The sequence below is a fragment of the Vidua macroura genome, chromosome Z, assembly GCF_024509145.1.
Source record: "Vidua macroura isolate BioBank_ID:100142 chromosome Z, ASM2450914v1, whole genome shotgun sequence".
NCBI classification, from domain to species: Eukaryota; Metazoa; Chordata; class Aves; order Passeriformes; family Viduidae; genus Vidua; species Vidua macroura.
Window position 1 is genome coordinate 18,412,698 of NC_071611.1, and position 14,427 is coordinate 18,427,124.

Genomic DNA, 14,427 nt, shown 5'->3' on the forward strand with positions numbered 1-14,427 from the left:
AGTAACAAATATGCCTATCACTAGGTGATACCACACAACCAGTTATTTTAGCAAATTAACTTTTTCTAAGAACACTTATTTCTTCCTTCTCACACCTGAGAAATTTTCCTGTAAACAATGCAGTAGTATTTATAAAAGAAATATTGGGACTGCTACTTAGAATTGAGAATCTTAATGTCATAATTCTAAAATCACTCAATTTCTTATTGAAAAGTCCACAGACAGAAAAAAAAAATTAACAAACAAAACCCCCAAAATATAACAACAATTAAGGTGGTTTTACTTTAACTAGAAAGAATTGGAAACATTTTAAAGTCTTTTTAACTGAAAAGTAAAATTATCTAGCAACAAGAACCTCAATGGATTTTTCATAAATACATATTGTAAAAGACAACACAAAAAATTAGGCAGCATAAAATATAATTTCTGTTTTGAGTTTGTTGCCCTGATATAATTTTGAAGAGCTTCCATGCTCTAATAGAGGACAGCATAGGCACAGATTCTGGAAGCTGAAATTGGTATACATTTTGAAAAACCTTCCCCCTGAAAATCACTGAATACCTAATGGAGTATCAAATTAAATTAAAAGATCAAATTATATGAATGATAGGCCCAGCTGCTGTCATAGCATGCGGCCAAGGGAATACAGGTGCAAAGGAATGCATCTCTTGTTTTAGTCTTATGACAGTTAGATACATACTTAATTATATTCCAACAGTTTAATTATATTTCAATAGCTATTTGAAAGACTTTACTTATGGTTTGACAAGAAGATATAAAGATATTTGCAGAATTAGTTGCACACAAAAAGAAAGGGAGAACATAGGAAAACATGACTCAAGCGAAAAATTGTGAGGCCCTGGAAATATCCTAGATAAACAGCAGTAAAAAGCACATCTACCTATAAAGGACTTCTATATCAAGAAGACACAGAACCTGTATAGTAGAAAGTCCTACACATTGATATCTATACTATCAGGAAAAACAGGGTATAGAACACCTTCTTTTAAAAATCTCATGCTGTTTTAAAGATCTATTGATCCACTCTACACATCTCAAGGTAATACAGTTACTTTGTAGTTGATCCAATAATATAATGAAGATCTCCCAGAAGAAGACTAAGAAGCCTTTCAGTATTTTTGAGTGAAAACTGAAAGATAGTTGAAGGTCTTGAAATAACAGGAATAAATGATATGTAAGTACATATGCTTCATAACCACATGCTGTAATTACACAATAATCCCATTTTTCTTCCAAATTACTTGTCAATAAATCCTTCTCACTGCACTATAAATTCCAGGGTCATGGACAGAGGTATTTATTAGTATAATTACAATGCAGAAATAAAACCATTAAGCTTTTAGATCCTGATATTGTTCCATTTATTCTCTCCTTTCCCCAAGGGGGAGCGAATAGTTCCTACAAATGGAATACTCAGAAAATACTGGAGGCTACTTTTAAAAGACTAAAAATGCGCTGGTTCATGCAATTATTTTATTTGAGTTATCTTTTCTCTTTATCTAAACTTTGACAGAATGGCAGATTTATCTTTTTTTTAATACTATAGTGTAGCAAACAGACTCAGGATCAAAAGTATTCTCTGAAATAGGCAACGTTACTACACTATTAACACCAAAGCACTCTGGATTTCACTTCGTGCCAGTCAGTCATACATTGGACCAAAAATCCCAAGGTCTCATATGAGTGCATGACTCATAAAGTGACTGTAGAATGAAGCTATTGAATCAGACTAGCATCTACAAACTTATTCCATAATTTCCTGGAGAAGGGTAAACCTATTCTTACCTGGAATTTAACTCGTGGTCATAATTAGCTTTCAAAGATTAACTAAAATGATGTCACATAATCATGACTTATTCCAGTGTTCTATTTCAGTGTCTAAGTTGCATACAAATTGATTTAATAGTGAGAGCATTTTCTCAGAGTTATCTTAAACTCTTCAACAAGTTGAAAATAAAATTCTAATTTTTCTTACTTAGGGATGCTTTTTCTTATTTATCAGATAAATAATACTTACATCTGATTAGATTGAACATAAATGTAATAAATGGCCAATTATTCTTCAATGTAAAGTATCATTGGATACAATTTTATCATTTTCTTGCTATATAAAGGTAGTAAATAATATACCTGAATAATATTCTTAATACCAACCAAAAAAATATTGTATAGTGGCATAATTTAGGAGAAAAAAAATGTTCACCTGGTGTAAATACATGTTCAAATTCCAATGTAAAACCTTAACAGTGCTCAAAAATTAACTATTACTGACATTCAACTTGTAAAACTGGACAAAAGAGGAAATGCAGATAAATGAAACGGAAATGCGACAGTAATGATGATATCCTTTCAAAATAAGAACTTCCAATTAAATTATGGTTGTGTAACTTATACTACAATATTTTGCATTGTTGCATGGACCTTCATATTGATGCAAACATATAATGAATTCAAAATCACAAACTTTAACTTTATTCTTCCTCCCATTCTTGTCATAACTTACATATTTGTCAGAAAGTTTGACTCAGAAAAGTTAATGCAGACCTTCAACAACTTGGTTGATAGTTGCTTGGCTGCTTCATTGATGACGACAGCACAAAAAAATCTAAAAGCCATGTACTGACTTCAGTCCCTCCACACTAATGCTGATACTGATAAATGTTCTAGGTACACAACAAAGGAAATAGATAGATATAAAAACCTGTCTAAGAGCAAGTTCTTCACTCTGAGGGTTGTTGGGCACTGGAAGAGCTCCCCAGGGAAGTGGTCACAGCACCAGCCTGACAGAGTTCAAGAAGCATTTGGACAATGCTCTCAGGCATATGGTGTGACTCCAAGATGGCCCTGTGCAGGGCCAGGAGCTGGATGCTGATGAATATTGTAAATCTTTTCAAACTAAGTACTTCCTATGATTCAATGAATCTAACTCCCTGAACAAACCACAGAAGCATGAAATGTAAAGTGAAGTTGAAGTTCAGAGACCCGAAATACAGATATCACTATAATAATAGAGTGCAGACTTTATCTAGGCTGTGTTCTGCTTCCTTTTGCAAAAAAGAGGTCTCAGGTCTAGCCCACAATTGTGTGCTATCTATGTGTCTTCCTATTATGTAAAGACAGCAGCTACTAGAAGGAAGACTATCTCTTCCCATAAACCTAAATTCCACATGCAATGCATTGTAAATTATAAACAAAAAAGCACAAAAGACTAGCTCTATGACAAGTTTCTAGTTAACCTAAATCTTTGAAGACTAAGAAGTTAGCAGTAGTGGACATTATGTAACAGAGCAGAATGAACACTTCTACTGATTTTACAAATAGTGCTAACACAAATTGAAGTACCTGACAAATCTCTTTAGCTTGCTATTTATTGTACTAAGAATATACATTACCTCTTTCGACTAAGAACAGAGCAGATGACAATACTAATCCATTCTCCCCTACTTTATAAGTTATTTAGGTGTTCAGAACATAGACAGTATGGAAACCAAAAACTAACAACCCCCCATATTTAATTAATGAATTATGAATTTTAGTTTCTAACCTATTCAAGAGGAAGCTTGCTTCTCTTTAACATGCTAAATTTCACTAATATAAATTCTGTTAAGTTAGATGCTAGCTGTGATCAACTATATTCCTTTCTTTAAGGAACAGCCTTACATTTAATCGGGCAATGCACAGAAATGCAGTTTCTTGACAAAGACACAAACAAGTTTTTAGAATCAACAGTATCCCTCAGTGCATCCAAATTCTAGCAATCTTTTCAACTTGAGATGTCAGAGGAAAAAAAATCCCAAATCCCATTTCTGTTCTTAGTGTTACTGCAATCTTTCTGAGAAGCATGAAAACCACTTGGTTTTCCTCATGCAAGTGAAGTTTTTAACCTTTCTCCAAGATAGAATACTGCAGCATTTTCAGAAAAAAAGTGTAAAACTCACAAAGTATGTGTAGTGGTATTAGTCAAAGAACTTATGTAAATATTTGAAATGGTCTTTCAGAGAAAATATATGGCTATAAATATATGAAAAGGAAAAGCAATGAAAAGCAGAAAATTGTGTATCACCTTCACCTCAAATTCACCCAAGAACTGAGCTGAAAACACGTGCTGAGGGAAACATCCACTTCTAATAAACAGAGAAATCCCAATCTTCATCTGAATCTAATGAATTCAGATATGCTTGTTTAGTAAAGGATACTCTGGACAGAGAATATGTATGTACGATTTCAATGACATAGGTATCGAAAATAAATATTTCAAATCTTCCCACCAGAAAACATCTTTTTGTGTTATCAAAGCAATTGGATGAGATTTTTTTTTTTTCCTTATTTATTCTGTCATAAATTAATCACAGCTTCACTAAATTCAGTAGATTAAACAAACCCAAAATTTAGGGTACCTTCTTCTAAAACAAGTATTGAAGTTTATGCTGAGGCATATCAGTATCAAGCTATATGATTTGATATCTATTGCACTGGAGCTATTAATTAACAATTTATAGAACTTGTTCCATAAATAGAACCTTAAAAATATACAGGCACTAACATACGTAAAAGGAAGTAAATATATAGACTGTGCATATCAATAGGAAACAAAAATATTTTACTTGATTAAGAACAGCTGGTATCAGGAATTAAAATTATGTCTGTTGTTGATACCTGTTTAGCATTTGTGTAAAGGTTTCTTTTGAAAGAATAAGGAACCAAAGCAAATGATTCACCTCATCTAATAATAAGAAGTGGTGTTAAAGAGTTGCTTAGTTCCAGCTGACCTTGAATGTAATTGGCTATTTTGGATGTCTCTATGGTATATGCCACTAAGAAGATAAAAATATACAGGATTAAAATCTGAACTGATAAAGCTAAGAAATTAAGTATTACTCCTTTAATAACCCTACTTTATGAAAGTACATGAATACCAAAATATCTCCTTACTGACTGCTGTGAATAAGTTTAAAAACAAGCTATCAAAAGTGAAGGTATCTAATATTTTAATTTTCTTCTTCTTACCTTTTTAAAAACTATGAATAAAGAATTCAAAGCACGTCTGTTTTTTTTTTCACTCCGTGTCACCCTACTCTACCTGACCTTACTTGTATGCCACCACACTCATCAAATTTTTACATACACTTAAGTCTATACAAATAATAATATTTTGTACCTTAAAATGAAGATGGAGCATATTTTTTCTATTTTGTTTTTTACACTGCAACACTAAAAATTATTTTCTTTTTTTTTCTGTATTATTTAAGTGCTTGAAACAGTATACAATTTTAAGAACACTGTTTTACAAGGGCAAGATTGATTATTACAAAGATGAGATTGTTTCACTGTACTGCAAAATGAGAGCTACAAAAAGCCCCACAAAAACCACCAAACATTCTAAGTCACAAAACCCAATTAAGCTAAAGAAAAGGGTCTGTCAGTTAAGATACCAGGGCAGAGACCATTTCTTCCTGTTGTAAATAAAGGCATGAACAAGGTCGGATGGTGGCTAACTGTGAAGAAAAGAGACCTTTTCTTAAATTAAAAAAAAAAAAAAAAAAAGGTATCTGGCTCAAAATTTAAGAACCACTTTTAGTCCTTGGGATCAAAGTATTATATTAGACTGCCATTTGAATTTCAAAAAATACTTATACAACACAGGTTTGGAATTGTAAAAACAATGATAAAAAGTGAAGATGAAATTATGACTTAGGATGCATACATTATAAAATTGTATCTGCATGACATGTTACCACAACTGTTCTTGTCTCCTTTTTTGATACAGTCACAGATAGATGCTGTTACAACCAAAATGCAATTTTGTGCTATCTTTTGTAGCAAATATCATAATGAAATTAAGAGATATCAATTAATATAAGTTGAGAGACAGTACACAGCAACAAGCCTACAACTTAAAATTGGTTTAAAACTCCTCAATGGGAAGGATTTAGACTTACAAAGTAATAAACCAAATCAGTCTACCTGTAAGTAGTAAACTTCAACCCTAAGGTTTATTTTGTCAATGTTCTTTGTCTCCATCCTATCACCTATATTGTTACATTGCATGATATCTTGAAAGATTTCAGCAATAACCAAGCATTTTACACTAAATGAAGTTGTTCCAGTAGCAAACAACTATTAAAGAACTGCAGAATTAGGATGCATTTTAGGATCATTACTGTCTCAAAAAAATTGCATATAGCCTTCAATTAACAAAAACCAGAAGCTGTGAAATATAATTCAGTATCCAATAATCTATGTAACAGATTTGTTTAAAAGTTCCTTCTATATTTTAATTGCCTGCAATTAACCTCTCTCTTCACAGTCTCTGAACAAATGAAAAGGTGTGTTTCAGACAAAGTAAAACATGGTGAAAACACATCTATTAATGTACAAAAAGTAGACAGATATGAAGATTTCAAATAAGTTTTGTCTTCTAGTCCTTCCCTTCTTTATATTCCTAATAGCCATTTAAAAATCTCAAATCAAGCATTTCTCAAAGAAATCAAACACAAGAATAACAGCTTATATATACACTACAGTTATATCAGAAAGAAAATAGCAATATTATTAACAAGCAACCTGACTGAAAAACAGTAGCACATTCATTCTTCCATTTAAATGAAACACCCAAAACTAGGGAATTGTGAGGGAGAAAAAAAAAAAAAAAACCACAAAAACCAACAGGTAAATTGGAAATGTCACTGTCTTCTACCTTTAGTGAGGTAAGGCATTTTTTAGTAAATAATACCACCAGTGAAAACCCTCCTCAATAAATTTAAAAACATCCTTCAGCATCCTCCACTATACATCACTTCTACTTTGCTGCAACTCATCCTCCTTGACATTTACTTTCATTGTAATATTTTCAATATTTATGAAATTCCTACTACTTTTGCAACTGGAATCATTTTCGTTTTCCTCCTGCTTGATACTTGTTCTCTCAGAATTCTAAGTGCTTCTATTTGTCAAAATACTGGTGAAGCAGTCCCTTTGCTCAGTTGTCAATTCACAGAAGAATACTGGGAGATGGAAAGACAGTAGTAGGGCTGAAAAGCAGACACAAGCAGCAAAGCTTACTTTAAATAAAAAATAAATAAGAGCTCAGGTCACTACCCGTTACTGGCTTGCCATCACAAAGTTTTCTCTCTTCCCATGTTAGATATCCACCTGGTTTCAAACCTCTAATACTCCCTCTGTTCCTTTGTTTGTCATCAGAGATTCTGATAACATCATTGTTTCCCTCATTACTCATTATGTCTACAGAAAATTCTAAATTCTGATGAAAAAAGGATTTCTCTCTATCGTCACCTTGCATACTCCAAACTGACAAACATATTCTCCATCCTAAGATTATATTCTGGAAACAGACAATCCAGGTTTTAAACTATTATTGTGACCTCTATCAAAAATCAAAGTATCCCTTTACTTTTCATTTAATTTTTCTATAAATTGCAAACACCTTGTGATAGCTCTGTCACTTATGTCCCCTATAAATTTCAGACACTTCGCATATATTAGTGTACACCACCCAGTTTCAGGAGCAGAAAAGTGATGATATACCTTGAAGAATCTTGAAAGTGTTTCTGAGTACCCTAAAATTTCAATGGGTATGTAGTATATGTGCATTTACATTTTATTTGCACAAGAACTACGACATTTGGCTTATTCACCAAAAAACAAATTTCAGGTGCCTAATTAAGAGCAATAATCATCTTACCTTTACAGATTCACTTAAGACTTGGGTTTTATCTGCTTCTTCACTGGATTGCCATTCTAGTTTATTATTTAACTCCTGCAGCTGTTGTGCTTGTTCATTCAAAAGCAATTGTGCCTGATGCTCCCGATGTAATGCATTATTTAATTCTTCACATACACTTTCAAACCTCTCATGGGTGATTGATTTCTGATAAGAGAAATAAATTGTGTTTGATTATGTAACTATACTTACCTGTTTACATATTTGACTTCCCAAGTTCCACTTGGGAGCATATTAAATTCTAAAACAAAAGCATGCTAAAGGTTATTATTTATTTAGGTTTTTTAACTCAAAGACAGACCACCAAGCAATAAAATGGGCAGACAACTTCATTCACTGTATTTTTTCAAAACAGCATTCAGGCTACAGTAGACAGTATGCAGTCGCTATTCTATTCAAATTAACACCCTAGATTGCTAAGAACCAGTATTTAGAAGGAAATATGCAGATCAATTTCCCACATTTTAGTGCATATCTTGTTAATCCTTGTAAAGGTCTTCCTGAACTCTTTCTTCCTTTCAAAAAGTGTTCCAGAAAGACAAATAGTTCTTCAAGGGAAATCATTGTCAACATTTGAAAGGCAATCTAAACTGTGATAATTTCTTCCAATTTTCCCAGTACTGTAAGCAATAATGATCAGTATGAGCAGTACTGTATGCAGTATGAGCAAAACTGAAGATAAGCAAATATAATTTTGTTTGTTTGAGTTAAAAACCCCAATGTTTTACCAGCTAGGAACTGGAAAAAGAATGGATTTGACACTATCTGTTAAATATTCTCTGCTTGGAAGTGTCTTGATTGGAACACGCTGACAAGTCTACCAACTAGGTTTCAGTATCAGGTCACAGCTACAGAAAACACTACTTTTTCTGGGCCACAGCTGTTTTAATTGTACACTGTACCTGTTGAGCACGTATAAGAATTCTTAACCATTCACTATCTCAAATAGTTCAAACATATGTTCAATTCTGAATGCAACCTACAAGAAATAAATATAGTAGGAAAGGTGCTTAGTGAACCTCCAGCATGCTAGAGCAAGACAAGTTTCTTCTCCTCCAAGGGCTGCTGGCACCCTTGTTCTGTACCTTTGACAGGGTCCCTTAGTCACAATACTGTGGTTGCAAGCAGTTAAGGAACCTTTTTGTTGTGTTTTCTTGTTTCTGTCAGACAATGCTATTTACAGGCTAGCAAATGCATAAATCAATCAATTAAGTAAATCAATTAGTGACAGCTAGGAGTCACAGGAATTTAGTAGCAGGAATATAGAAGATGGCCTTTTTCTCCCTTCCATCAACTTAGTCCTTCAGAGGAACAGCCACACTAAAATTTGCATTGACTAGCTCAGGGCATAACGCAGCATCAAAGATACAATAAAATGTCTATCATAATATTCAGCAATATCCACACAGAGTTTTTACTTCTTGAAGTTCTCATGAACACACTTATTCAATACCCTCACGGCCGCTGACTTTAATCTGCTGAAGTGAGATCTATGAATGCTTTTTGGATATACAAATCACATCAACATTTTCAACATACAGAAGAAAACCTGGTTGCTGAAGACCAAACATATAATTTGCAAGAGCACCTCATTCTACAAACCAAAAAGAAACTCTCAGGCAAGGGAAACCTTTCTAAACACATCTGACTTCTAGTTTAGTGACACTTACAATGCAAATCTTCTGGAAAATTCTTTTAATATTAGAATGATTTTATACTTATTTTTCAAAAGAGCACACAAAAACAAGTCTTATAAGCAGTCACCTCTAAATCAAATATACTTACATGCTTAAGCATATTTAATTGCTCTTGCAGCCTCTGTGCTTTGTCTGCTTCTTTTTTTATCTCACTGAAATTCAATTTAAATTCTGCAACTTGTAAGCGCAGTGAGCGGCGTTCCACTTCTGCTGTATGAAGTCTTTGTGTAAATTCAAATATTTGCTTTTGCAAGGATTCTATGTTTTTCTGTTAATAATCAGAAACAGATTTATGTGCTTTAACATGAACTATTTTATATATAAAAGGGTCACATGTAGTACCCAAGCAAATTAAACAAAGCTCTCATTTTGTCCACCATCTCTAAGATACACAAGAGTGCAAAAAAGTGAACCTGTTTCACCTTCATACTCTTGAGGGTAACTGAAAATTCTGTTTTCAAGAAAGTACTATTTTAATGTAAGGCCCACAATAAAAGACCAATTATTTCAGAAGCTTTCTCCATTCCCTCTGATTACAGGGAGAAGGCTATTTTTACTGAAAGATAGAACACAAAGCATTAGAAAACAGGGAAAAAAAGCCCCCAAAAAACCACTACAAAAAAACAACTCCATAACATTTAGTTGAAGCCAAAAGCAAGTTAGTTCCTACAAAGCAAATACAACTTTGAAAGAACCTTAAAAACCCTTTTTCTTAGATACATCAAATCTCTTCTTAAAATTCTTTGACATAAAAGAAAAAATATATTCATGCTCTAATGCTTCTGGGTGTTGGGAATCTGATGTCTACATAGTTGACTTCAATGTAACAGTCTCATAAACTGAAAAAAAATTAATGGTACTATCAAGAGAGTTTCATCCTAACACTTAGGCCATGAACCTACTGCTTACATGAAGTAGAACTATAATTATGCATACCATACTGGATACTCTGTCACACAATCCAGCTTCCAGGGCCTGGGTATTTATTTTATTAAGTCCATGAGCCAGGCTCTGTACCAAGGAGTCTTTCTCCAGATAAGTAATGTACTTGCTATGGTCTAATGGAACCGTCTCCATTATAACATTCAGCTTGTCCATCAGTTTTGAAAACGAATTCCTGGCTGCACTTAACAGTAACTTTCCAGAAACCCAGGACTTTGTACCTTTAAAAAAAAAGAACAAAAAACAATGACAAACAAAACCCCCAAACAAACAAAAAAAACCCCACAACAATAAAACCCAAACCAAAACAAAGAAAAGAAACATCAAGTAGGTTATTAGTTACAGTTTCTTTCAGTGAAAAAAAACACAACAAACAACATCTCTAAGATACTCAACAGAAATTTTCCATTAAGGACTGGAAGACTGAGTTCAAAGGAATATCTCAGAGAGAGACTTTAAGATAAATTGTGTATTTAGCAATGAAAATTCTACTCCTATCAATTTATGAACGAGAGGGTAGAATAAGATTCTAAAGAATAATATTTGTTTGTCACAGACTATTTGTCCAGTTGTTATGTTCTCCAGTACCATACTTTTTAAGACTTTCTTTATGTTCTAATTTTGTAATTCAGAAAACATACAAGATGGATGCAAGCAAATGGAAGTCACATCAAGTAAGTCAGAAGTGATAGCACATGGTAAAACATTTCGTTATAATATTTACAATGCAAATTTCTGAGGGTTTCCTATTTCTCCTCCCTCCCCTCTACAGATGTCTAAATCATTTGCTGTTCAAAATTAGTGAGGCTTGGTACCTTAATGCCATACTATTTATATTCTGAGACAAGAGAATATAATTTACCTTATTCCAAGGCAATTAAAATTTTACAGCTACAATTACGTATTTCCCCATAGGATTTTGGTAATCATCCTTCTCATATAATGGACTTAAGGCCCCAGCACACCCAACATGTCCTGCTTGCTGCTAGATTCGTCAGGTCTGTAATTAATAATTGTGTTTAATGTTGATAAATAAAATTGTCAGTGCTCCTTCCACTAATTGGTATTCCAGATAACAGTTAATAGGTTTATTTATGCCTTAATAAAAGTCTTGTAATTTAGTTTTCCCTCTGCTAGGCAGGTCTTAATCTGTCATTACTTGTCTTATGATACTATCAGTGCAAGATGACAAGCATGGAAAAGCTTATTTACATTCAGTAGTACAGCAGATCTCCTGTTGCTGCAGTGAACTAAAATATTTACTTAAGAGTATAAACAGAAAAAAATAACCCTGGCTTAAGTTAAAGAATTCCTTTTTATAGACTGTGAAGGAAAAAGCCAGAGGTACAAAGCAAACAGAACATGATAATTGATATAGTTTTATTACAATTCTCATTGTAAAGAAGTCATTTACATGTGAGGTTGAGATTTATCTGTAAGCAGTAACAAAAAAAAGCTCATGATAAAATCAAATATTTTCTCAGAGCCATTTTCCTGCTTGGTTTTGAAATAGCACCACTCCACTGATTCCAGTGCTTAACTGGAGTATCATTTTTGAGTACATACTCTCTCCATAACCTCAGTGACTAGTAGATTTGTCTTTTCTTCATGACTAAGATAGCACCTTTTAAGTTAAAAATCTTATAAGGCATTTTTATCTTGCACTTCAACTAACTAAACAGCCTTGCAATTAAAAAAAATTATTCTTTTCATACACAGAAAATCTGCTATTGCAATTCTCCAGTCAGAATGCATTCGCTAGTTGAATGATTAGTTAAATTAATCTAAAATTAAAACTAGAACATTTTTATGGCCTTACACATAAGATGATGCCAAAACCTTCTTAAAAAATGTCCTTTGCCATGATTTTTGTATATACAGAATAAAGGAGCTCAATGAGCTACTGTTCCTTCACTTTTCCCAGTATTTCCACTTGCTGTCTCAGGTTATAAGATTGTTTGCCTGTCAGAAGCACATATTGTTTCTCCATATGTACAGTAACTAGCATGGCAGCCCCTTTCCCTACGCCTAGAATCTCGTGTTTTGACTGTATCAAAAGTAAATTTAAAATAATAATTCAGACAAATATGTTGTAGCATTTTCAAATGATCATTCCACTTCCCAACAAGCACTCCTCTTAACCACTATAGTTCAACATCCACAACTTAAGGCATTTTCTTGGGATAGCAATAAATAGTCATGCCCTCCATTATTTTTATGAAGAGTAGCTTTGACTAAATAGATAGAAATATTTTGAAGTAAGTTACTGATTGCTTTGAAAGATTAAATGAAAACATAAATCAATTCCACAAGGAACTGTATCTATAATAACTGAGAGGAGAATAGACTGTTTAAGTATATATATCTTAAGTACCTGCCATGAAGGATGAAAGAATTACAATAAAAATTAAATTATATATTGAATTATGTACTTTATGTGTCTAAGAAATTGTTAACACAAGTACAGGTATACAACAAAGAGCAATTAACTCTTACATTAATAAAATGTAAAAAAAAGTGTCAAATATTACTTCACTGAAATAATGCAGCCTGGGGCTCGGGGGTCCGTCCGACCCCCGGCTGCCGCTGCCGTAGGTGTCCCGGATAGTGCTGGGCTGATAGGCTCAACCTGTCTGGGTCCCTCAGGCTCAGCTCCCAGCTGCAGGCAATTTAGAGAGCAATTGTGGAGTGATTTCAGCTCTGCTGAATTCAGCTCATAAGTGATTTCAGCTCTGTGCTCGCAAGTACCTCAGGCAGACACATAGGGATAGAGAGAAGAGAAGGCTGTATGCGGTTCCACAGTGGTGTCCTTTAATTTCAGCTCCTGTGAAAGGGGCAGTGACAGCTCTTCTGCCTAACTGGGCAGAGATGGGGGTTGATGGGTACCAGGGTGTTGGAAATTGTCCAGTGGTCAGGGTTGAGGAGAATACGACCTATGGCCTTACAGAGAGATAACAAGGGTCCGAGGGCGGAAGAGGGGCTAATCTGGTCCAGTCACCATGACTAGGCACTTCTTATCTTAGGTGAGTGACCGCCAGGGAGGCCTTGCAGGGCCTCTGCCTGCTACACTGAAACATGAAAAAACAATTATTGTTTATTCTGTTTTGATGAAATTGAACACCAGTCAGCAGGATTAACTTTGTACTATGCAAGACTAAAATGTTCATGTCAAACTTTTAAAGCTTTGTATATTTAACAGTTGGTGAAATTTGTATTGAAAACATTGGATGTTACTGTCTCTACCTTATGACAGTACAGATTTTGTTCAAATAAACCTAAAATCTAACCTTACAAAAAAACCCAATACAAACTAAAAAACTCCAACACTGCAATGAACTTGCATTGAAACTGAAGCAAAGAGATAATTCTAAGACATGCTGGAATGAGACCCAAATTAACTAACAGTAGGTAGGGAAACAATCATCAATGTCAAACCAAAACCATGTATTTAAAAGATCAAAAAAGGTGCCTCAAATCAGAGTGTACAGACCCAAATGCTCCAGTGTCATCTGAGTTTGGTTGGATTTGGTTTTTCAGCTGGATTTGGTTTTTACAGCTGCCTCAAACGGTTCCCCAGAACCTAGCCTTTTTTAAACATAATTTCTAAGACAATTAATCATTCCATCTTGATGATCCAGACAGCACCTTCCTGTAGCACTCTCTCCTGTGACGTGTAGTCTAATCCGGAATTGCCATTATTTAAAGATATGAAAGGATTGCCTATTTACAATTTTTTAATTCAACATAATTGAAATCAGTTTGAAGATTTAAGTCCTACTTAAAATATTATTTATAGAACATAATGTAATTTTCTAAGTGTGGAAGCTTTCAGATATATTCCTTCACAGCCTAATTACTTTAACACTTCCAAAAATTTCATATCAAACTTTAAATTATTTATTACTGTTTTTTGAACCAAAGATTCTTAAGAGACTTGACTTCATAAGCAACAGAATTCCAAGTAATACATGAGCAGTTAGACCTTGAGTTTCTGTGGAAATTACTTAAATAGAGATAAGATATGAA

General features: G+C 33.7%; 1 protein-coding gene across 9 annotated transcripts in view; it reads right to left on the minus strand.

Moving 5' to 3' along the window:
* CCDC171 (coiled-coil domain containing 171) overlaps positions 1-14,427 on the minus strand; it is a 159,956-nt gene that overhangs the window by 68,720 nt on the left and 76,809 nt on the right. For all 9 annotated transcript variants that reach the window (XM_054004235.1, XM_054004233.1, XM_054004232.1 and 6 more), the window contains exons 18-20: positions 10,396-10,622; positions 9,548-9,727; positions 7,724-7,909 (exon numbers count right to left, since the gene is read on the minus strand). In XM_054004235.1, the coding sequence (XP_053860210.1) occupies positions 7,724-7,909; positions 9,548-9,727; positions 10,396-10,622 (593 nt within the window). The remainder of the gene's footprint in view (positions 1-7,723; positions 7,910-9,547; positions 9,728-10,395; positions 10,623-14,427) is intronic.